Consider the following 26,854-nt stretch of genomic DNA (forward strand, 5'->3'; position numbering starts at 1 on the left):
GTGTGTATGTGTGTATATATGTATATGTGTGTTCATGTATGTGTATGTATATCTATATATACCACTTCAAGATATGGGTTTGTTATACCAACATAGGATATACCGGTTTAATACATGTAATACACCCATACTATTATGGATTTATGAATATATATGCTGCACATTAGAAAACATATACACTGTTCAATGAACATTTTTATTTTTATTGTATCATTTTAGTTAAGTCTGCACTCACAATATACACCTCAACATTATCTCCAACACATTAAACAATATTGTTACTACTGTATTTCTATACCATCTTATTTTTGTTTATTGAACATAATGTATTACAACCCCGTTTTTACACATTAGAGTAGGTTAATAGATATTCACTAAGTACACTTATCTATTGCTTAATACATACATTTCATATCGCTTAGATTAAGATATTACCACACTTCACTGAATGTACCTGATCCCGTTTGATCTTGGAAGCTAAGCAGGGCCAGGCCTGGTTAGTACCTGGATGGGAGACTGCCTGGGAACACCAGGTGCATTTGACTTAAAATGTGTTTATGTGTGGATATGTATGCGTATGTATGTATATGTATATATATATATATATATATATATATATATATATATATATATATATTTCTCTTGTTAAGTGTATCCAGTCCACGGATCATCCATTACTTATGGGATATTAACTCCTCCCCAACAGGAAGTGCAAGAGGATTCACCCAGCAGAGCTGCTATATAGCTCCTCCCCTAACTGCCATTACCAGTCATTCTCTTGCACCCAACGACTAGATAGGATGTGTGAGAGGACTATGGTGATTATATTTAGTTTTATACCTTCAATCAAAAGTTTGTTATTTTATAATAGCACCGGAGTGTGTTATTCGTTCTCTGGTAGAATTTGAAGAAGAATCTACCTGAGTTTTTACTATGATTTTAGCCGGCGTAGTTAAGATCATATTACTGTTTCTCGGCCATCTGAGGAGAGGTAAACTTCAGATCAGGGGACAGCGGGCAGATTAATCTGCAAAGAGGTATGTAGCAGCTTATAAAATTCTGCCATACCGATATAATGTAAACTCAGCCTTAAATGCAGTAGCAGCAACTGGTATCAGGCTGTCATGTATGTATATTTTACACTTCAGTATTCTGGGGAATGGCACTTCACTGGAATTATACTGTGTGCATAAGACTTTAGCCTAATTTGCAGGGACTGGCAACAGGCTCTTTAATAACACTTAATTTATGTTAAACGTTTTTTGCTGGCATGTAAAATCGTTTCATTTTCTGAGGTACTGGGTGAATAAAATGTTTTGGGCATTATTTTTTCCACTTGGCAGTTGTTTTATTTAATTTATGACAGTTTACTGATCTCTCTCACTGTTGTGTGTGAGGGGGAGGTCAAAAAATTCAGTCAGAAGCTCATTGTATTTCCTGCATGATCCGGTTCATCTCTACAGAACTCAGGGGTCTTCAAAACTTGTTTTGAGGGAGGTAATCATTCACAGCAGAGCTGTGAGATTGTAGTTGACTGTGATAAAAAACGTTTATTTCTGTAACTTTTTTTTCTGCTATCAGGGTTAGTTATCCTTCGCTAATGGGAACAAGCCTTTGCTAAAATTGTGTTTTTTACAAAGATTTGATGCTATAACCTTTCAGTTTATTAACTTTCAACTGTCATAACTCTTTCTGTGCTTCTTATAGGCACAGTACGTTTTCATATTATAGTAAATTACTTGAAAAGTATTTCCAAGTTGCTAGTTTATTTGCTAGTGTGTTAAACATGTCTGATTCAGAGGAAGACATCTGTGCTATATGTGCTAATGCCAAAGTGGAGCCCAATAGAAATTTATGTACTAACTGTATTGATGCTACTTTAAATAAAAGTCAATCTGTACAAATTGAACACATTTCACCAAACAACGAGGGGAGAGTTATGCCGACTAACTCGCCTCACGTGTCAGTACCTGCATCTCCCGCTCGGGGGGGTGCGTGATATTGTGGCGCCGAGTACATCTGGGCGGCCATTACAAATCACATTACAGGATATGGCTACTGTTATGTCTGAAGATTTGGCTAAATTACCAGAACTAAGAGGTAAGCGTGATCACTCTAGGGTGAGAACAGAGTGCGCTGATAATGTTAGGGCCATGTCAGATACTGCGTCACAACTTGCAGAACATGAGGACGGAGAGCTTCATTCTGCGGCTGACGGTTCTGATCCAAACAGATTGGATTCAGATATTTCAAATTTTAAATTTAAGCTGGAAAACCTCCGTGTATTACTAGGGGAGGTGTTAGCGGCTCTGAATGATTGTAACACAGTTGCAATACCAGAAAAAATGTGTAGGTTGGATAAATATTTTGCGGTACAGTCGAGTACTGACGTTTTTCCTATACCTAAGAGACTTACTGAAATTGTTACTAAGGAGTGGGATAGACCCGGTGTGCCGTTCTCACCCCCTCCGATATTTAGAAAGATGTTTCCAATAGACGCCACCACACGGGACTTATGGCAAACGATCCCTAAGGTGGAGGGAGCAGTTTCTACTTTAGCTAAGCGTACCACTATCCCGGTGGAGGATAGCTGTGCCTTTTCAGATCCAATGGATAAAAAGTTAGAGGGTTACCTTAAGAAAATGTTTGTTCAACAAGGTTTTATATTGCAACCCCTTGCATGCATTGCGCCTGTCATGGCTGCAGCAGCATTTTGGTTTGAGTCTCTGGAAGGGACACTTGAATCAGCTCCATTAGATGAGATTACACACAGGCTTAAAGCTCTTAAGTTAGCTAACTCATTTATTTCAGATGCCGTAGTACATTTAACTAAGCTTACGGCTAAGAATTCCGGATTCGCCATTCAGGCGCGCAGAGCACTGTGGCTAAAATCCTGGTCAGCTGACGTTACTTCTAAGTCTAAATTACTTAATATACCTTTCAAAGGGCAGACCTTATTCGGGCCCGGATTGAAAGAAATTATCGCTGACATTACAGGAGGTAAAGGCCATGCCCTGCCTCAAGACAGAGCCAAACCTAAGGCTAGACAATCTAATTTTCGTTCCTTTCGGAATTTCAAAGCAGGAGCAGCATCAACTTCCTCTGCTCCAAAACAAGAAGGATCTGTTGCTCGCTACAGACAAGGCTGGAGACCTAACCAGTCCTGGAACAAGGGCAAGCAGGCCAGGAAACCTGCTGGTGCCCCTAAAACAGCATGAATTGAGGGCCCCCGATCCGGGAACGGATCTAGTGGGGGGCAGACTTTCTCTCTTCGCCCAGGCTTGGGCAAGAGATGTCCAGGATCCCTGGGCGCTAGAGATAATATCTCAGGGATACCTTCTGGACTTCAAATACTCTCCCCCAAGAGAGAGATTTCATCTGTCAAGGTTGTCAACAAACCAAATAAAGAAAGAGGCGTTTCTACGCTGCGTACAAGAGCTTTTATTAATGGGAGTAATCCATCCAGTTCCACGGTCGGAACAGGGACAAGGGTTTTACTCAAATCTGTTTGTGGTTCCCAAAAAAGAGGGAACTTTCAGGCCAATCCTGGATTTAAAGATCCTAAACAAATTCCTAAGAGTTCCATCGTTCAAAATGGAGACTATTCGGACAATTTTACCCATGATCCAAAAGGGTCAGTACATGACCACAGTGGATTTAAAGGATGCTTACCTTCACATACCGATTCACAAAGATCATTACCGGTATCTAAGGTTTGCCTTTCTAGACAGGCATTACCAGTTTGTAGCTCTTCCATTCGGATTGGCTACGGCTCTGAGAATCTTCACAAAGGTTCTGGGTGCTCTTCTGGCGGTACTAAGACCGCGAGGAATTGCGGTAGCTCCGTACCTAGACGACATTCTGATACAAGCTTCAAGCTTTCAAACTGCCAAGTCTCATACAGAGTTAGTACTGGCATTTCTAAGGTCGCATGGATGGAAGGTGAACGAAAAGAAGAGTTCTCTCTTTCCACTCACAAGAGTTCCCTTCTTGGGGACTCTTATAGATTCTGTAGAAATGAAGATTTACCTGACAGAAGACAGGTTAACAAAGCTTCAAAATGCATGCCGTGTCCTTCATTCCATTCAACACCCGTCAGTAGCTCAATGCATGGAGGTGATCGGCTTAATGGTAGCAGCAATGGACATAGTACCCTTTGCACGCCTACATCTCAGACCGCTGCAATTGTGCATGCTAAGTCAGTGGAATGGGGATTACTCAGACTTGTCCCCTACTCTGAATCTGGATCAAGAGACCAGAAATTCTCTTCTATGGTGGCTTTCTCGGCCACATCTGTCCAGGGGGATGCCATTCAGCAGGCCGGACTGGACAATTGTAACAACAGACGCCAGCCTACTAGGTTGGGGCGCTGTCTGGAATTCTCTGAAGGCTCAGGGACAATGGAATCAGGAGGAGAGTCTCCTACCAATAAACATTCTGGAATTGAGAGCAGTTCTCAATGCCCTTCTGGCTTGGCCCCAGTTAACAACTCGGGGGTTCATCAGGTTTCAGTCGGACAACATCACGACTGTAGCTTACATCAACCATCAGGGAGGGACAAGAAGCTCCCTAGCAATGATGGAAGTATCAAAGATAATTCGCTGGGCAGAGTCTCACTCTTGCCACCTGTCAGCAATCCACATCCCGGGAGTGGAGAACTGGGAGGCGGATTTCTTAAGTCGTCAGACTTTTCATCCGGGGGAGTGGGAACTTCATCCGGAGGTCTTTCCCCAAATACTTCGACGTTGGGGCAAACCAGAGATAGATCTCATGGCGTCTCAACAGGACGCCAAGCTTCCTCGTTACGGGTCCAGATCCAGGGATCCGGGAGCGGTTCTGATAGATGCTTTGACAGCACCTTGGACCTTCGGGATGGCTTATGTGTTTCCACCCTTCCCGATGCTTCCTCGATTGATTGCCAGAATCAAACAGGAGAGAGCATCAGTGATTCTAATAGCGCCTGCATGGCCACGCAGGACTTGGTATGCAGATCTAGTGGACATGTCATCCTGTCCACCTTGGTCGCTACCTCTGAAACAGGACCTTCTGATCCAGGGTCCCTTCAAACATCAAAATCTAATTTCTCTGAAGCTGACTGCTTGGAAATTGAACGCTTGATTTTATCAAAACGTGGTTTTTCTGAGTCAGTTATTGATACCTTAATACAGGCTAGGAAGCCTGTTACCAGAAAGATTTACCATAAGATATGGCGCAAATACTTATATTGGTGCGAATCCAAGAGTTACTCATGGAGTAAGGTTAGGATTCCGAGGATATTGTCTTTTCTACAAGAAGGTTTAGAAAAGGGTTTATCCGCTAGTTCCTTAAAGGGACAGATTTCAGCTCTGTCCATTCTTTTACACAAACGTCTGTCAGAAGTTCCGGACGTTCAAGCTTTTTGTCAGGCTTTAGCTAGGATCAAGCCTGTGTTTAAAACTGTTGCTCCACCATGGAGTTTGAACTTAGTTCTTAATGTTTTACAGGGGGTTCCGTTTGAACCCCTTCATTCCATTGATATCAAGTTGTTATCTTGGAAAGTTCTGTTTTTAATGGCGATTTCCTCAGCTCGAAGAGTCTCTGAGTTATCTGCCTTACATTGTGATTCTCCTTATCTGATTTTTCATTCAGACAAGGTAGTTCTGCGTACTAAACCTGGGTTCCTACCTAAGGTGGTCACTAACAGGAATATCAATCAAGAGATTGTGGTTCCATCTTTGTGTCCTAATCCTTCTTCGAAAAAGGAACGTCTGCTACACAATCTAGATGTAGTCCGTGCCCTGAAATTTTATCTACAGGCAACTAAGGATTTTCGACAAACGTCTTCCCTGTTTGTCGTTTATTCTGGTCAGAGGAGAGGTCAAAAAGCTTCGGCTACCTCTCTCTCCTTTTGGCTTCGTAGCATAATACGGTTAGCCTATGAGACTGCTGGACAGCAGCCTCCTGAAAGAATTACAGCACATTCTACTAGAGCTGTGGCTTCCACTTGGGCCTTTAAGAATGAGGCTTCTGTTGAACAGATTTGCAAGACTGCAACTTGGTCTTCTCTTCATACTTTTTCCAAATTTTACAAATTTGACACTTTTGCTTCTTCGGAGGCTGTTTTTGGGAGAAAGGTTCTTCAGGCAGTGGTTCCTTCCGTATAAAGAGCCTGCCTGTCCCTCCCGTCATCCGTGTACTTTAGCTTTGGTATTGGTATCCCATAAGTAATGGATGATCCGTGGACTGGATACACTTAACAAGAGAAAACATAATTTATGCTTACCTGATAAATTTATTTCTCTTGTAGTGTATCCAGTCCACGGCCCGCCCTGTCACTTTAAGGCAGGTAATTTTTCCATTAAACTACAGTCACCACTGCACCCTATGGTTTTCCTTTCTCTGCATGTTTTCGGTCGAATGACTGGTAATGGCAGTTAGGGGAGGAGCTATATAGCAGCTCTGCTGGGTGAATCCTCTTGGACTTCCTGTTGGGGAGGAGTTAATATCCCATAAGTAATGGATGATCCGTGGACTGGATACACTACAAGAGAAATAAATTTATCAGGTAAGCATAAATTATGTTTTTTTTTTTGTTTTTTGTTTTTTTAAAAGGGTGGGGAACAATTTTTTAATGTTACTATTTTAGAATACCATAATAATAATATCCTATAACATATGATGCTGACATGATATCCACCATAAGATAATGTTTGGCTATGGTTGTTGTTTTTTACATCCTTTATTAACCAATTTGTACAGTACTTGTTTGTTTTTTAGTATAATGTGAATTATTTGGAAATGGTTTTAATCATTGTATTCTAACTATGGTCTGATTGAAACAGGTGTGCACTCACACACCTGATGAGGCAGGTTCACTTCCACACCTGAATAGGTGTGGTTATGTTTCACTCTTAGAGTGGTCATTTAGCATTTATAAGCCAGAGCTCTCAGTCTTTGGATAGAAGCCTGAGGAAACAGACAGAGATCTGAGAAACTAGTTGCTTGTTTATCCATTGTTACGGTCACATTTGTGACATTTTATATTGTATTTTACTGCACCATTAAACTATGGTATTTTAACTCTTTGCTGAGAGCCTGAGCTTGATTGAAATCTACCCTGGAGTGATTTGTTGCACTGCCTTGGTCAGTGAACTGGGACACTGTGAACTTCCAGTCTGCCTCTATAAGCACAACAGAGTGCTGCTTTACTTGTGAGTATAAAATCTGTATTCACCTATTTTTACATTTGTCCAAACTATATCACACGAGGAGGCGCCCTTGTCTTTGTGATTTTCTTTGCACAGAGAGAGTATTTACCCAGACTGGTTTTGTGACAAGGAGCTGACTTCTGGATCTAAGGGAGAATCTTATATATGTGCTACCCAGGAGGACTAATAAACCTCTGAAGTGCCCTCCTAATCTTGGGACTGTCTGAGCATCAATATCATATACAGATAAGAACTTATTAGAGACTTAATACTATTTATTTATTATATATTGTTTTAAGCTGCATTTTCTGTTTATATTGATCTGATCACATCACATTTGATGAGAGTCCATGTCTCATTTTTTCTTTAATTGTCATTATTATTTTGTCTTTATACATTATTATCTGATCATTTTATATTATTTTTAAGTTTTTATTGTTTTTACTATACTTCAGTATTATCCTACAGATTGTTTTATATATTTCTTCTAGCGCCCCCTAGAGTTACGCTTGCATAGTGTAACAGGTATTTCAACATACAAAATATGTTTCATAGAGGATTTTTTTAACAGAAAAAAATATATTGTACTGTGTGATTATGTAAGGTTATTTCTTATATCCATAGAAAAAGTTCTCTGAACTATCCTTATCTTGTGGGAGAGATAAGCAGAGCAGACAATTGTGTTGTAATTTATACAGCTGAGCTTATATAACAAGACACTAAAGGTTAACAGAGTCTTAATAATTACACTATAGATCTAAACAACCATCAGATTAAATAATACTGATAAAAAATTAGGTTATTAGATGTAATTTCTTACCTCTTCAATTGCACCTGCTGAGAGTCTGTGCCCTGCAACGTTTATTACATCATCAACCCGAGATAGGACGTAAACATATCCATCTTCATCTTTGTAGCCTGCATCCATTGTATCATAAAATCCCTAGGTAACACATTGTATATAAATATGATAGCTGACATTCTATAAAGTTGCAATATTACAGCATATATTAAAGAGAAAATAGAGATGTATAGTTTAAAAAAAACCTTCTAGTTAAATACACTTAAATGGAGATAAAAGCTGAACAAAGCTAGCTTTTTTTTTTTTGTTTACTCCTGCCTTGTTTTCTCATGGTAACATAAAATATGAAATACCTAAAAATCAGGGGAGTAACCACAGGGGTCTTCACTGCTACTGGACAAGTCCTTTTAGGAGGCACACCCACTACTGCTCAAGTACTATCAGATTTCTGAGCAGCTTGTTTACTGGGCTGCAGTTTTTCTAATCACCACTAGAGGCCACTAAACTTGTGGTGACTGAAAAACAACTGGGAAAAAGAAATAAAGCTCTGAACAGAAAGCACACAATTTGATGTGGTAAGTGTTTCTATTAGGGGAGATCCATTGCAGAGCTAAAAACATAATTTATGTAAGAACTTACCTGATAAATTCATTTCTTTCATATTAGCAAGAGTCCATGAGCTAGTGACGTATGGGATATACATTCCTACCAGGAGGGGCAAAGTTTCCCAAACCTTAAAATGCCTATAAATACACCCCTCACCACACCCACAATTCAGTTTAATGAATAGCCAAGAAGTGGGGTGATAAAAAAGAAGCGAAAGCATCAAATAAATAAGGAATTGGAATAATTGTGCTTTATACAGAAAATCATAACCACCACAAAAAAAGGGTGGGCCTCATGGGCTCTTGCTAATATGAAAGAAATGAATTTATCAGGTAAGTTCTTACATAAATTATGTTTTCTTTCATGTAATTAGCAAGAGTCCATGAGCTAGTGACGTATGGGATAATAAATACCCAAGATGTGGAACTTCCATGCAAGAGTCACTAGAGAGGGAGGGATAAAATAAAGACAGCCAATTCCGCTGAAAAATTAATCCACTACCCAAATCAAAAAAAGTTTAAATTTTTATAATGAAAAAAACTGAAAATATAAGCAGAAGAATCAAACTGAAACAGCTGCCTGAAGTACCATTCTACCAAAACTGCTTCTAAAGAAGAGAAAACATCAAAATGGTAGAACATAGTAAAAGTATGCAAAGAAAACCAAGTCATTGCTTTGCAAACCTGATCCACAGAAGCTTCATTCTTAAAAAAAAACCCCAGGAAGTAGAAACTTACCTAGTAGAATGAGCCATAATCCTCCGAGGCGGGAATCCACCCGACTCCAAATAAGCATGATGAATCAAAAGTTTAAGCAAGATGCCAAAGAAAAAGGTAGAAGCCTTTTGACCTTCCTAACACCAGAAAAGATAACAAATAGACTAGAAGACTATCTGAAATCTGAATAGCTTCAACATAAGATTTCAAAACTCTTACCATATCCAAAGAAAGTAAGAATCTTACCAAAGAAGTCTTAGGAAAAGACAATAATTCCTCCCAAATGTTGATAGAAATCACAACTTTAGGTAAGAATTGAAATGAGGATAGCAAAAACCACCTTATCCTGATGAAAAAAATCAGAAAAGGAGACTCACAAGAAAGAACAGATAATTAAAAATTGTTCTCGCTGAAGAGAAGTCTAAAAAGAACAATACTTTCCATGAAAGTAAATAATTTCTAGAGAAAACATATGCTCAAATAGAAGAGCCTGTAAAGCCTTTAGAACCAAATTAAAACTCCAAGGAGGAAAAATTGGCTTAATGACAGGTTTGATAAGAACCAAAGCCTGAACAAAATAATGAATAACAGGAAGGAACACTGCCTTACCTTGATGAAAAATCAGAAAAGGAGATCCACAAGAAAGAGCAGAAAACTCAGAAACTCTTCTAGCAGAAGAGATAACCAAAAGGAACAATACTTTCCAAGAAAGTAATTTTAATGTCCAGAGAACGCAAAGGTTCAAACCGAGGAGCCTGTAAAGCCCTCAATACCAAATTGAGACTCCAAGGAGGAGATATTGACTTAATGACAGGTTTGATACAAGCCAAAGCCTGTACAAAACAATGAATATCAGAATGAATAGCAATCTTTCCGTGAAAAAGAACAGAAAGAGTAGAGATTTGTCCTTTCAAAGAACTTGCAGACAAAACCTTATCTAAACCAACCTGAAAAATTGTAAAATTCTAGGAATTCTAAAAGAATGCCAAAAGAATTTATGAGAAGAACACCAAGAAATGAAAGTCTTCCAAACTCGATAATAAATCTTTCTAGAGACAGATTTACAAACCTGTAACATAGTATTAATCACTGAGTCAGAGAAACCTCTATGACTAAGAATCAAACGTTCAATCTCCATACCTTCAAATTAAATGATTTGAGATCCTGATGGAAAAAACAGAATTTATGTTTACCTGATAAATTACTTTCTCCAACGGTGTGTCCGGTCCACGGCGTCATCCTTACTTGTGGGATATTCTCTTCCCCAACAGGAAATGGCAAAGAGCCCAGCAAAGCTGGTCACATGATCCCTCCTAGGCTCCGCCTACCCCAGTCATTCGACCGACGTTAAGGAGGAATATTTGCATAGGAGAAACCATATGGTACCGTGGTGACTGTAGTTAAAGAAAATAAATTATCAGACCTGATTAAAAAAACCAGGGCGGGCCGTGGACCGGACACACCGTTGGAGAAAGTAATTTATCAGGTAAACATAAATTCTGTTTTCTCCAACATAGGTGTGTCCGGTCCACGGCGTCATCCTTACTTGTGGGAACCAATACCAAAGCTTTAGGACACGGATGAAGGGAGGGAGCAAATCAGGTCACCTAAATGGAAGGCACCACGGTTTGCAAAACCTTTCTCCCAAAAATAGCCTCAGAAGAAGCAAAAGTATCAAACTTGTAAAATTTGGTAAAAGTGTGCAGTGAAGACCAAGTCGCTGCCCTACATATCTGATCAACAGAAGCCTCGTTCTTGAAGGCCCATGTGGAAGCCACAGCCCTAGTGGAATGAGCTGTGATTCTTTCGGGAGGCTGCCGTCCGGCAGTCTCGTAAGCCAATCTGATGATGCTTTTAATCCAAAAAGAGAGAGAGGTAGAAGTTGCTTTTTGACCTCTCCTTTTACCGGAATAAACAACAAACAAGGAAGATGTTTGTCTAAAATCCTTTGTAGCATCTAAATAGAATTTTAGAGCGCGAACAACATCCAAATTGTGCAACAAACGTTCCTTCTTTGAAACTGGTTTCGGACACAGAGAAGGTACGATAATCTCCTGGTTAATGTTTTTGTTAGAAACAACTTTTGGAAGAAACCCAGGTTTAGTACGTAAAACCACCTTATCTGCATGGAACACCAGATAAGGAGGAGAACACTGCAGAGCAGATAATTCTGAAACTCTTCTAGCAGAAGAAATTGCAACTAAAAACAAAACTTTCCAAGATAATAACTTAATATCAACGGAATGTAAGGGTTCAAACGGAACCCCCTGAAGAACTGAAAGAACTAAATTGAGACTCCAAGGAGGAGTCAAAGGTTTGTAAACAGGCTTAATTCTAACCAGAGCCTGAACAAAGGCTTGAACATCTGGCACAGCTGCCAGCTTTTTGTGAAGTAACACAGACAAGGCAGAAATCTGTCCCTTCAGGGAACTTGCAGATAATCCTTTTTCCAATCCTTCTTGAAGGAAGGATAGAATCCTAGGAATCTTAACCTTGTCCCAAGGGAATCCTTTAGATTCACACCAACAGATATATTTTTTCCAAATTTTGTGGTAAATCTTTCTAGTTACAGGCTTTCTGGCCTGAACAAGAGTATCGATAACAGAATCTGAGAACCCTCGCTTCGATAAGATCAAGCGTTCAATCTCCAAGCAGTCAGCTGGAGTGAAACCAGGTTCGGATGTTCGAACGGACCCTGAACAAGAAGGTCTCGTCTCAAAGGTAGCTTCCAAGGTGGAGCCGATGACATATTCACCAGATCTGCATACCAAGTCCTGCGTGGCCACGCAGGAGCTATCAAGATCACCGACGCCCTCTCCTGATTGATCCTGGCTACCAGCCTGGGGATGAGAGGAAACGGCGGGAACACATAAGCTAGTTTGAAGGTCCAAGGTGCTACTAGTGCATCCACTAGAGCCGCCTTGGGATCCCTGGATCTGGATCCGTAGCAAGGAACTTTGAAGTTCTGACGAGAGGCCATCAGATCCATGTCTGGAATGCCCCACAGCTGAGTGACTTGGGCAAAGATTTCCGGATGGAGTTCCCACTCCCCCGGATGCAATGTCTGACGACTCAGAAAATCCGCTTCCCAATTTTCCACTCCTGGGATGTGGATAGCGGACAGGTGGCAGGAGTGAGACTCCGCCCATAGAATGATTTTGGTCACTTCTTCCATCGCTAGGGAACTCCATGTTCCCCCCTGATGGTTGATGTACGCAACAGTTGTCATGTTGTCTGATTGAAACCGTATGAACTTGGCCCTCGCTAGCTGAGGCCAAGCCTTGAGAGCATTGAATATCGCTCTCAGTTCCAGAATATTTATCGGTAGAAGAGAATCTTCCCGAGACCAAAGACCCTGAGCTTTCAGGGATCCCCAGACCGCGCCCCAGCCCATCAGACTGGCGTCGGTCGTGACAATGACCCACTCTGGTCTGCGGAATGTCATCCCTTGTGACAGGTTGTCCAGGGACAGCCACCAACGGAGTGAGTCTCTGGTCCTCTGATTTACTTGTATCTTCGGAGACAAGTCTGTATAATCCCCATTCCACTGACTGAGCATGCACAGTTGTAATGGTCTTAGATGAATGCGCGCAAAAGGAACTATGTCCATTGCCGCTACCATCAACCCGATCACTTCCATGCACTGAGCTATGGAAGGAAGAGGAACGGAATGAAGTATCCGACAAGAGTCTAGAAGCTTTGTTTTTCTGGCCTCTGTCAGAAATATCCTCATTTCTAAGGAGTCTATTATTGTTCCCAAGAAGGGAACCCTTGTTGACGGAGATAGAGAACTCTTTTCCACGTTCACTTTCCATCCGTGAGATCTGAGAAAGGCCAGGACTATGTCCGTGTGAGCCTTTGCTTGAGGAAGGGACGACGCTTGAATCAGAATGTCGTCCAAGTAAGGTACTACAGCAATGCCCCTTGGTCTTAGCACAGCTAGAAGGGACCCTAGTACCTTTGTGAAAATCCTTGGAGCAGTGGCTAATCCGAAAGGAAGCGCCACAAACTGGTAAGGCTTGTCCAGGAATGCGAACCTTAGGAACCGATGATGTTCCTTGTGGATAGGAATATGTAGATACGCATCCTTTAAATCCACCGTGGTCATGAATTGACCTTCCTGGATGGAAGGAAGAATAGTTCGAATGGTTTCCATCTTGAACGATGGAACCTTGAGAAACTTGTTTAAGATCTTGAGATCAAAGATTGGTCTGAACGTTCCCTCTTTTTTGGGAACTATGAACAGATTGGAGTAGAACCCCATCCCTTGTTCTCTTAATGGAACAGGACGAATCACTCCCATTTTTAACAGGTCTTCTACACAATGTAAGAATGCCTGTCTTTTTATGTGGTCTGAAGACAACTGAGACCTGTGGAACCTCCCCCTTGGGGGAAGCCCCTTGAATTCCAGAAGATAACCTTGGGAGACTATTTCTAGCGCCCAAGGATCCAGAACATCTCTTGCCCAAGCCTGAGCGAAGAGAGAGAGTCTGCCCCCCACCAGATCCGGTCCCGGATCGGGGGCCAACATTTCATGCTGTCTTGGTAGCAGTGGCAGGTTTCTTGGCCTGCTTTCCCTTGTTCCAGCCTTGCATTGGTCTCCAAGCTGGCTTGGCTTGAGAAGTATTACCCTCTTGCTTAGAGGACGTAGCACTTTGGGCTGGTCCGTTTCTACGAAAGGGACGAAAATTAGGTTTATTTTTTGCCTTGAAAGGCCGATCCTGAGGAAGGGCGTGGCCCTTACCCCCAGTGATATCAGAGATAATCTCTTTCAAGTCAGGGCCAAACAGCGTTTTCCCCTTGAAAGGAATGTTAAGTAGCTTGTTCTTGGAAGACGCATCAGCCGACCAAGATTTCAACCAAAGCGCTCTGCGCGCCACAATAGCAAACCCAGAATTCTTAGCCGCTAACCTAGCCAATTGCAAAGTGGCGTCTAGGGTAAAAGAATTAGCCAATTTGAGAGCATTGATTCTGTCCATAATCTCCTCATAAGGAGGAGAATCACTATCGACCGCCTTTATCAGCTCATCGAACCAGAAACATGCGGCTGTAGCGACAGGGACAACGCATGAAATTGGTTGTAGAAGGTAACCCTGCTGAACAAACATCTTTTTAAGCAAACCTTCTAATTTTTTATCCATAGGATCTTTGAAAGCACAACTATCCTCTATGGGTATAGTGGTGCGTTTGTTTAAAGTGGAAACCGCTCCCTCGACCTTGGGGACTGTCTGCCATAAGTCCTTTCTGGGGTCGACCATAGGAAACAATTTTTTAAATATGGGGGGAGGGACGAAAGGAATACCGGGCCTTTCCCATTCTTTATTAACAATGTCCGCCACCCGCTTGGGTATAGGAAAAGCTTCTGGGAGCCCCGGCACCTCTAGGAACTTGTCCATTTTACATAGTTTCTCTGGGATGACCAACTTGTCACAATCATCCAGAGTGGATAATACCTCCTTAAGCAGAATGCGGAGATGTTCCAACTTAAATTTAAATGTAATCACATCAGGTTCAGCTTGTTGAGAAATGTTCCCTGAATCAGTAATTTCTCCCTCAGACAAAACCTCCCTGGCCCCATCAGACTGGGTTAGGGGCCCTTCAGAAACATTATTATCAGCGTCGTCATGCTCTTCAGTATCTAAAACAGAGCAGTCGCGCTTACGCTGATAAGTGTTCATTTTGGCTAAAATGTTTTTGACAGAATTATCCATTACAGCCGTTAATTGTTGCATAGTAAGGAGTATTGGCGCGCTAGATGTACTAGGGGCCTCCTGAGTGGGCAAGACTCGTGTAGACGAAGGAGGGAATGATGCAGTACCATGCTTACTCCCCTCACTTGAGGAATCATCTTGGGCATCATTGTCATTGTCACATAAATCACATTTATTTAAATGAATAGGAATTCTGGCTTCCCCACATTCAGAACACAGTCTATCTGGTAGTTCAGACATGTTAAACAGGCATAAACTTGATAACAAAGTACAAAAAACGTTTTAAAATAAAACCGTTACTGTCACTTTAAATTTTAAACTGAACACACTTTATTACTGCAATTGCGAAAAAACATGAAGGAATTGTTCAAAATTCACCAAATTTTTACCACAGTGTCTTAAAGCCTTAAAAGTATTGCACACCAAATTTGGAAGCTTTAACCCTTAAAATAACGGAACCGGAGCCGTTTTGAACTTTAACCCCTTTACAGTCCCTGGTATCTGCTTTGCTGAGACCCAACCAAGCCCAAAGGGGAATACGATACCAAATGACGCCTTCAGAAGTCTTTTCTAAGTATCAGAGCTCCTCTCACATGCGACTGCATGCCATGCCTCTCAAAAACAAGTGCGCAACACCGGCGCGAAAATGAGGCTCTGCCTATGCTTTGGGAAAGCCCCTAAAGAATAAGGTGTCTAAAACAGTGCCTGCCGATATTATTATATCAAAATACCCAAATAAAATGATTCCTCAAGGCTAAATATGTGTTAATAATGAATCGATTTAGCCCAGAAAAAGTCTACAGTCTTAATAAGCCCTTGTGAAGCCCTTATTTACGATCGTAATAAACATGGCTTACCGGATCCCATAGGGAAAATGACAGCTTCCAGCATTACATCGTCTTGTTAGAATGTGTCATACCTCAAGCAGCAAGAGACTGCTCACTGTTCCCCCAACTGAAGTTAATTGCTCTCAACAGTCCTGTGTGGAACAGCCATGGATTTTAGTGACGGTTGCTAAAATCATTTTCCTCATACAAACAGAAATCTTCATCTCTTTTCTGTTTCTGAGTAAATAGTACATACCAGCACTATTTCAAAATAACAAACTCTTGATTGAATAATAAAAACTACAGTTAAACACTAAAAAACTCTAAGCCATCTCCGTGGAGATGTTGCCTGTACAACGGCAAAGAGAATGACTGGGGTAGGCGGAGCCTAGGAGGGATCATGTGACCAGCTTTGCTGGGCTCTTTGCCATTTCCTGTTGGGGAAGAGAATATCCCACAAGTAAGGATGACGCCGTGGACCGGACACACCTATGTTGGAGAAATGGGCTTTGAGATAAAAAGTCTGGTCTTAACGGAAATGTCCAAGGTTGGCAACTAGCCATCCGAATGAGATCCGCATACCAAAACCTGTGAGGCCATGCTGGAACCACCAGCAGTACAAACGAACGCTCCATTAGAATTTTGGAAGAACTAGAGGCGGAGGATATAGACAGAATGATAATTAGAAGGAAGTGTCAATGCATACGCTACTTCTGCCTGAGGATCCCCGGACCTGAAATAGGCCCCTGGGAAGTTCCTTGTTAAGATGAGAGGCCAACAGATCTATTTCTGGAAGCCCTCACATCCGAAAAATGGAAAAACATATCTGGGTAAAGACCATTCTCCCGGATGTAAAGCTTGATAAACAGAGATAATCCACTTCCCAAACGTTTATACCTGGGAAAAGGACCCCAGAATTTAGATAGGAGCTGGATTTAGCCCAAGCAAATATCCGAGATACTTTTGTCACAGTCTAAAGACTGATAGTCACACCCTGATGAATGACATACACCACAAATGTGATAATGACAGAGAACCTCAGACAGCCTCCCAACCTAAAAGACTCGCATCTATAGAGATCATGGTCTAGGTTGAGAGACCTGTAGAACTAAATGATGGTGATCTTAACCACCTAATCAAAGATAGAGAAACATAGAATTCGAAGATTTAAAAAGTGAAATCCTAGAATCCCTGCACCATTATTCAGCATAAAAAAACTGGAAATAATAGAGACTGAAGGTACCGACAGACAGAACCCAATAAAAAAGTCACTTGTCTGTTAGAGACAAAGACAGTGACACAATCTATCTGGAAACCTAAAAGAGGTGACCCTTGTGTGAGGAATCAAGAGCTTTTGATAAAAAAGCTCCTCTAACCATGTCTTGAAAAAACAAAGTTGAATCATATGAGATTCCGTAGTCTCAGAAATTAAAAATAATCTGAATGAAAACAGAAAATGAAGATATGCATCTATTGTATCTAACGAAAACAAATAATGCTATCACTGACCAAAAAAAGGCAGAATAGACCATATAAATACCAAAAGATTTTCTATCTTTGGAACAATGAATAGTTTTGAATAAAAACCTCAAAACCCAGTTCCTAAAAATGGAACAGGAATAAATACCCCAGAAGATTCCAGATCTGAGCAGCGCTTGAGCCCCAACAGGTGATCAGCCGCTCTTCAACATTACCCAAAATATATAGGAAAATGTTAGCCTTACTGGAATAGCTGGAATATAAAAGAGAGAAAAAGACTTCTCATAGACGGTTTAACTCTAAATTTAATTCTACACCAAAATCTAAGAAATTTGGACCGAATAGAACCAAAAAACTTCCAATTAAAAACATGTTACTTGGATAAGAATTTAGAATTTTGTTCCTGAGTAAGAACAACCGAACTAAAATAAGCTCAAAGTTTTATTCTTAGAACTCAATCTTGAAGCCCAGAGTAACAGTTAAGAAATGAATCAAATAATTGATTATCTTGGAAAAAAGAAATAAGGATTTTTAGAAATCACAAAATTCTTCTAGCTAAAAACAGCTAAAGACATAGATTAAACCTCATTTGTGAAAATATTCAATAAAATGAAGATACAAATGAAATCATTAGCATGTTAATCCAGTTAAAGGACCAGTCAACACCAGACTTGCATAAACAAAATGCAAGACAACAAGACAAATGCAACAGCACCCAGTCTGAACCTCAAATGAGCAGAAGACTTTGTCCCTTAACAATGCTAAATAAAACATAATCTGATACTTGAATTTAAAGTAAACAGAATAAATGAAGCAATTGCAACATCATTCAAATAAATCACAGGTGAAAAATAATTTTCCTTAAATAGGATACAACCATCTAAAGGAAAAATAAATACTATTTTGCTATAGAAACAATAGCATAATTAGCAGGAGTAGAGATAGCCCCATTAAATTGGAGAACCATCAAAATTGAAATGAATTGCCGGCAAAGAATATAATTTAAATCCTTTAAAGAAGGAATAAAAGAAAATTCCCAGCCTATTCCATTCCCTAGTATGAGGAACTGGAAAAAAACCTCTGAAAATACAGAAGAATAAATAAGCAGAAATAAAATGTTAGTCTGGAAAGAACTAATTACCTTAATATCCAAAATAATCAACACCTTTTCAACAAAGAACAAATGTACTTTAAAAATAAAAAAGTGGATTTGATAGTGTCAATATCTGATGAAGAAAATTCTGAAATGAGAAAAACATCATCAGAGAAGGATAAATCATTATGTAGTTGGTCATTTGAAACTGCAATAATTAAAAAAGAAGTTTGAAAAAGACCTAAAAATTTTTTTATTAGAAGGCACGATGTCAGACAAAGCCTTTAAACTAGAATCAGAAAAATATTCTTATAAATCTTCTAGGTAATTCTTGAACATAAGATGTAAAAAGAATAGCAAATATATAAAGCATAAATACTAACGGATTCTGCATGTAAAAGTTTATCATGATAACTTATTACAGACCATAGCTAAAGAAAAACATTCATAACATTTTTAAAATAAATGAACTTCGCTTTGGTAGGACTGAACCTCAGTCAAAGGGAATCCCTTAGAACGATTTTGAAACAGGAACAGAGAAATCTTGCAATATGTAATAGAAAAAAACAATCTTTAAAGCAAAATTATCAAATTCCTTAAATGACAGTTTCAGGAATGGGAAAAGAAATGAAAAATAATAAGCTTCTAAAAACCAGAAGCAATAAAAAAGTGAGATTTAAATAACCACATTTTTTGGCGCCAAAAATGACACCCACATTATTGGCGCTAAATACAACGCCCATATACTTTGGCGCCAAGTATGACGCCACATCCTCTGACGCCGAAACCGACGCCCACATTTTTTGGCGGGAAAAAAATGTCTGAATACACATGCGTCAAAAAATGACGTTTACAGAATACAACTTCCGGCGTCAACTACGGCGCCGGAAATGACGAAATTTTTTGTGCCAAAAAAGTCAGCGCCAAGAATGACGCAATAAAAAGCAACATTTTCTGCCCCCGCGAGCCTAACAGCACGCAGGGAAAATGGCCAATTGAGAATTTTCAAGGTAATGAAAAATAAATTGAATTAAAATGCATTATCCCAAATAATGAAACTGACAGTCTGAATTATAAAGGAATACTGATTATCCTGAATCATGGCAAATATAAGTTTAAAGACATATATTTAGAACTTTATATATAAAGTGCCCAACCATAGCTTAGAGTGTCACAAAAAAATAAGATTTTACTTACCCCAGGACACTCATCTACATATAGTAGATAGCCAAACCAGTACTGAAACGAGAATCAGTAGAGGTAATGGTATATATAAGAGTATATCGTCGATCTGAAAAGGGAGGTAAGAGATGAATCTCTACGACCGATAACAGAGAACCTATGAAATAGATCCCGTAGAAGGAGACCATGGTATTCAAATAGGCAATACTCTCTTCACATCCCTCTGACATTCACTGCACGCTGAGAGGAAAACCGGGCTCCAGCCTGCTGCAAAGCGCATATCAACGTAGAATCTAGCACAAACTTACTTCACCACCTCCACGGGAGGCAAAGTTTGTAAAACTGATTTGTGGGTGTGGTGAGGGGTGTATTTATAGGCATTTTAAGGTTTGGGAAACTTCGCCCCTCCTGGTAGGAATGTATATCCCATACGTCACTAGCTCATGGACTCTTGCTAATTACATGAAAGAAATATTAGCTCTTTATGGAAGATTAATGAATATATTAGCTCTGCAAAGGATCTACCATAATAAAGATTCTCATAAAAATAAGATAACATTAAGTGTAAGAGCTATTTCAGGAGTTATTCAGCGTTAATCAGTCAGGAAGTTAAGGGCTAGATTAAGAGTGCAGCATAAACATTTGCGCTCGAGCAATAAGGAGTTTAATGCTCGTATTACGATTAGAAAGTAAACACGATCACTTGAATGCAATGGCAATTTATGCTAGAATGATAACCGAGACTTCAGAGATCTGGCTATCTGTTTTGCGAAGCAAAAAAGTGTCACAAAACACATAAAAAATACATTACAAAGTACAGTTACACTCATAATAAAACCTTTTAATAAAATGTATGTATAAAAAATGTTGCATACAAAAGTTAAAGACTTTAACAGAGATACATACAAATGCATGTCTAAAGATGCATTTGTACATATAAATATATATATACTGTGTATATATATATATATATATATATATATATATATATGTGTGTGTGTGCGTGTGTACATATAAATTTATATGTGTATATATGTATTACAGACATATATACACATCTAAACACATATGTTTACATAGACCTATATAGAAGTGTATTGAGTCCTTGGCCATTAAGAAGATGAAAATATGTAAAAGCATATTTAATAAAGGTTTTAACTATGTATTTACTGTAAATATTTCAATTTCCATTGTTCTACACTTAGCGGAATATGTTCTGTGTATTTATAAATATATAGATATATATATATATTTATAATAATCTAGGTATAGATATATATTGTACCAAAATACCATCAGATGTAAATAGAAATATGTATTTATGAATAAATAGAACATATTTTGCTATGTGACAAACATTGGAATGTGAAATATTCATATTTTCATGTCGAGTTAGCGCAAATGAGAATATGGGATTGTGTTTGAGTGTGAGTAGGGTGTTATTTTTCCCCCCACTGTTTTTGCTCTATTGACTTTGATGGGGGAATATCCTAAATTTGTCTATTTACACACATCGGGTTACAGTGTAAGCGTAAACAGTTTACTTTCAACTCATAATATGAGCATAACCTGACAAGCGGCAAAAATCTTACTTGTAGCTCTGTTAATGCTCAAATGGAAGCATTAATTTGTGCTCCACTCATAATCTGGCCCTAAATCTTATTAAACTTACTGGATATTTTCTGAAATATAGGTCTTTAAACAAGTCCTCATTTTCCCAGAGGGTGGAGAATGCTCCTGGAGGCAACGGTAATCTGAAAATAGAACACAGAGAGTAGGTTTGACACCGGCTTTACAAGAAAGAAATGCGTTAGATTTGAAGGGACACTCTACTGTAAAATTGGTTTGCCATTAATGTGTTAAACATTTTGTTTATGGAATGGCTGGTTTTATTCATTGAAACCACAACCCACTTAAATAGACTAATCTTATCTCTCTTAATATACACAAAATCCTCATTATCTTATCTCTTTTTGTATACATAAATGTCAATACTTAGAGTAATTGAAAATTAAAATTTTACTACAGTATCTTTCCCATCTCCACTGGGGGGATGGTTACAGTTGCTAACTCTTCTACTTTTTAGCCAATACTGGAGTATTGAGATTTTTAACAGGCAGTAGCCGGAGAAAATAAAGGAAAATAAGCTATTCCTAGCAACTTAAAGGGACATGAAACCCACATTTTTCTTTCATGATTTAGAAAGAGCATACAATTATAAAAAAAACTTTTTAATTTACTTCTATTATCTATTTTGCTTCATTCTCTTGATATTCTTTGCTGAAAAGCATATCTAGATATGCTTAGTAGCTGCTGATTGGTAGCTGCACAAAGATGCCTCCTGTGATTGGTTCACTGTGTGCATTGCTATTGCTTCATTAAAGTATATCTAAAGAATAAAGCAAATTAGGTAATAGAAGTAAATTGGAATGTTGTTTAAAATTATATTCTCTACCTTAATCATGAAAGAAAATGTTTGGGTATAGTGTCCCTCTAATACATTGCAGAGTATATTAAAGAAAGAACATTTTACAGTACAATATCTGTTTAAGGGTTTCTATTCCAACGTGTCACACAAGTTCATGTCATCAGGATCTTCACCATTTGTCACAAAAAAAGGAAAGTACAGTCTAAATACTCAAACGAATCAAGACAACATACAAATAACATTTGCATCAATATACACAATGGACTTCAAAGTATTATCCATAGCCATCAAAACACTGCTACAAAGTTTCCACAGCAACCAGAATGTTCCCTTACAAATATCAATTTTGTAAATCTGTAAACTTCATGTACAAAAATCTATTGACTTGTTAAAACCTTCATGTAGGTTTCAACATATCTACACAAACATAAACAAGGTAAACGTGAAAGTAAAATATAGCAGCTAATACATTCAGTAATGATGTTCACTGCCTTGTGCATTACAGTTTGTAGGGATGTGTATTCGGGGAGGTTTGTTATAAAACTAATGCCGAATATGGCAGCCGCAAGTAGCATTTTTCGAACCGGATTTCTTCTTGTGAAAGTGCAATACACTTAAATCTGGATTTGCAAAGATCTTAGGGTGTTGAACTTTTATAAGAAATCCAGCTCCGAAAATAGCCACATGCCACTGGCGGAGGTTATATTCGGCAATCATTTTATAAAGAAACGCCGAAAATGCACATCCCTATTAATTTTGCTTTTTTAGTTAACCAATAATGGGTTAAATTATAAATAGAGCGCAATATTGCGCTTATGTTAAAAACACGTAAATCTGCACTGGTATTACAAGTTATTATAAGTGAGGAGCAATGCAAATGAAACCTCGAGTTTGCATTGCCTGGAAGCCTTGTGCAGCTCAGGGGGCAATTCGCACAGGGTTGGGCAGCAATACATATGTATATGGGGGAAAACACAATCCCCCATTCACCTCTATGTAAAGTCACTTTAGTGCTGTTTTTTTTTTTCTAACACCCCACATGCCCTTACCTTAAGCCCTTATAACTGCTTCATGCAGTTAAAAAAAATGGTCATCTTTATTAAACATGTAAGTGCAATATAATCTGTACTTTAGGGCAATTGGGGCATATTTTAACTTTTAACCAGAGGTCTTACCTCTAGTTAATTGCACAAATTGAATCCATGAGCTTGCATGAGCATTAACCAGGCTGGTTATATAAGGTGCGCCCGTAAGGGGGCAAATTTGCCTCTTCACGTTAGCACGTTAAGATAGAGCTCCACTCATAAGTAGGCACAGTATTAGTACATACTCTTGGCAAATAATATTTTACATAATTTTTAATTACCATTTTAATAATTATTTAATGTACAGGTTCAAACTCCTAATTGCAATCTCAAATTAATATTTTAATCATATTTTAGTTTAAGGAAAGTGATTGGAGCTATATTCTCAACATTTTAATAAACCAGGAAAAAATGTGTTTAGTAATATATTGGCAGATCATGCCAAACTGGAAACGGCGCTTAACACACAAGAGAGATATATATTTTAAAAAACAATAATTTTCTAAGTTTAAAAGTGACCATATAATGATAGAAAAATTGTGCACAGTCTGCCCATCATGACAACATAAAAGATGCATTTAGACGGCTTAGCAGTGGTGTGGAAGGAAACAGATTGTACTAGATTCCTATGAAAGTTGAAATTGCACAATCCCAAACAAACATGACAGTGTGAGTGTGACTTAGAATCAAATATTAAAAAAAAACATACTATTTGTACATGTTGGGTCCTATAGTGACTTTTCCTGCAGATCCCCTTACCTGTACAGGATATCATGCTCTCAATACACATGTATATATATATCCTATACATATGTAAATGGGTGCCCTGTTCAAATACATATACATTGTATCCCTCTACACTAGGGAGGAATGGAACTATGAATTGGTATCACATATGTTTAGAGAGTTCTGTACATGTGCAAGATAGGTTTATAAACAGCCATGATGTCCAAAATGAATTTGAAAAGTCAAAATTGGCCGTGAAAAGGTGTTGAAAAGTCACTTAAAAATGGATTGCTATTGGTGAGAATTTTTTGGCCCCATACAAAAAATAGGGTTTTGCAAGTGTGGGAAAGAGACGAAAATGGGATATTATGATTGCCTTAAATTGAAAAATGGCCTTTTCATTCAGAAAGAGCAGATGGAGGTCTATGTGTTTAACCGCTGTAAATTAATTAAACACATAGGTAAAACTAGAGTAAAAAAATGTATGGACATCTTCTGATGACATAATTTCTGTGCTTTGTCCATAAATATGATTCCTTGTGTCGTGAATGTGGGTAAGCCATTTGAACAACAGTTTAGGAAGGTTCAGAATGGAGGCTAAGCTATCTGCCCCTAACTATAGCAATCTGAAAGTTACTGTAAACACAGGACCTGTAATATTGATTTGGGAGACTTGAATGGTGTAATAAAATATGTGGTGCCTTGTCAAAGATCTTAGAGGCAATTATACTGGTCCTTGTGCTCGTGCACCAGAAGCAGGAAAAAAATAATTTAGCTTTTAGAGAGGATTGTTGTAGGCATTTTTTGAGGATAAGCAACACAAAGCAAACGATATATTATCATATGAACTACTAAATCAGCTATGTTGAACCTTTTCTCTGACTAGGAAATATAGGCAAAAAGGCTTAGACATTATCTATTATTATGATGCTTACAGCTGAAAGACATTCATCGGAAAGTGATTTTAAACAGCACAGCTACAATAATGACACTATTACTATGTTGCAGATGCTGACAGCATAATGAAGTATTTGCTGCATAACGTTCAAAAATGCACATAGGCAGAACCTAGAATTATTGCCAGCACACCTGCAGCACAAACAATATTTTTATGCTCTGAACAGATTTGCTGCAGGCAGTTTTATGAGCACAGCCACAGACAAAAAATGTTTTAAAGGGACGCTATACCCAATTTTTTTTTTCTTTAATGATTTAGATAGAGCATGCAATTTTAAGCAACTTTCTAATTTACTCCTATTAATTCTCTTCGTTCTCTTGCTATCTTTATTTGAAAAGCTGGCCTCTAAGCTTAGGAGCCGGGCCATTTTTTATTCAGAACCTGGGTAGCGCTTGCTGAATGGTGGCTAATGGGCCAGCTCGTAAGCTTAGATTCCTATTTTTTATATAAAGATAGCAAGAGAACAAATAAAAATTGATAATAGGAGTAAATTAGAAAGTTGCAAAGAAAAGAAAAAATGTGGGTTTATGATCCCTTTAACATTTGTAATATACAACAAATCTTCAGAATTAGAATGCTATAAGTGGAATCTCATGGTTTTTAACACACTAAATAATTTGGGTTGTCATGTTAGAAACAAATGTTGTACAGACAAAATGAAGTCACACATTTAATTCCTGAGTAAATAAGTTTATGGAAATCACAAAGCTAATAAGGGGAATGGAGAATTTAAGCTATTTATTTAAGCCAGACTGGATCTATTTTCTTTAGAAAAAAAGGCGCTTGAGACGGGATATGATTAAGTTATATAAATATGTATGCCATACAGAGATGGCAGAAGCTCTGTTGTTCCAAGAATATTGTTTCTGACAAGAGGTGACAATTTAAGGCTGGAGGACAGGAGATTTAATCTCCTGCAACGGATAAGTTTTTTCACTCTAAGAGCAATAAACTTGTGGAACTCATTACCAAAGGAGGAAGTGAATGCCAATACCTTAGATACATTTAAAAATGGTTTGGATACATTTCTGGCTATAAACAGAATTCATGGATATGATTGCTTGTATTAAATGGGTCACCTTTTAATTGGATTAATTTAAACTCAACTGGAGCTTTTTTGTAAGTATATTTGATTTGTATAGGTTGAACTCGATGGACTTCGGTCTTTTTTTCAACGTCATCTTCTATGTTACTATGTTATATTTGAGAAGTGAGTACTTCCAGTTTTATACAGTCTAGGCTCATGCAGCTGCACTCTAAACATACCCAATCTTTCTAACTGATAATTTGTACACACACAAAGGTCAATTGAAGAAAAATAAAAAAATTTTTTTTTGTGTAAATCAAATTTAATTAAATAAAATGCTTTTTGAGGAAAAATCTATTTAACAAAAGGTTTCTATTTAAGATTTAAATGAAAGTCCAAAGGTCATTCACCCCAAATTAAGGATTTGTTTTTAATTATGTAGCCTGAAGCTATATTTATGTCTGCATATGTTCAAAGTTTTGGGTAAATGAATTCCTTTAATCTATCCACAATGTCATGCGCTACTAGAAGCTTCTGTAAGATTATTTGGGGCAATTTTTCTATCTAGAAGATATCACAGAGTGGATTTGTTTCTGCAGAGATAACACCTCTTCTTTACAACAAAAATGGTATAAAATAAATTGGCCATAAAAGGACATGAAACATTTTTATTTCATGATTCAGACAGAGGCCCCTATTGCGGATCAGGTCCGCAAGACCTCGCTAAATGCGGAGAACAATACGCTTTCCGCATTTAACATTGCACCAGCAGCTCACAAGAGCTGCTGGTGCAATACCGCCCCCTGCTGACTCGCGGCCAACAGCAGGGAGGTTTCAATCAACCCGATCGTATTCGATTGGTTGATTTCCGGCTCTGAGCAGGCGGACAGGGTTATGGAGCAGCGGTCTTTAGACCGCTGCTTCATAACTTGTGTTTCTGGCGAGTCTGAAGACTCGCCAGAAACACAGGCCCATAATCTCCCTACGGAGCTTGTTAAATGGGCCCCAGAGTGTTCTATTTTTAACA

At 38.6% G+C, this 26,854-nt stretch overlaps 1 protein-coding gene and 1 pseudogene across 1 annotated transcript in view; one reads left to right on the forward strand and one right to left on the reverse strand.

The window, feature by feature from the left end:
- The window catches only part of ACSS3 (acyl-CoA synthetase short chain family member 3), a 328,915-nt gene that overhangs the window by 16,593 nt on the left and 285,468 nt on the right, over positions 1 to 26,854 (reverse strand). The window contains exons 13-14 of the mRNA XM_053716935.1: positions 21,276 to 21,357; positions 8,008 to 8,130 (exon numbers count right to left, since the gene is read on the reverse strand). Of these exons, the coding sequence (XP_053572910.1) occupies positions 8,008 to 8,130; positions 21,276 to 21,357 (205 nt within the window). The remainder of the gene's footprint in view (positions 1 to 8,007; positions 8,131 to 21,275; positions 21,358 to 26,854) is intronic.
- Positions 427 to 542, forward strand: LOC128665243 (uncharacterized; annotated as a pseudogene).

The sequence above is a fragment of the Bombina bombina genome, chromosome 6 (assembly GCF_027579735.1).
Source record: "Bombina bombina isolate aBomBom1 chromosome 6, aBomBom1.pri, whole genome shotgun sequence".
Classification (NCBI taxonomy): Eukaryota; Metazoa; Chordata; class Amphibia; order Anura; family Bombinatoridae; genus Bombina; species Bombina bombina.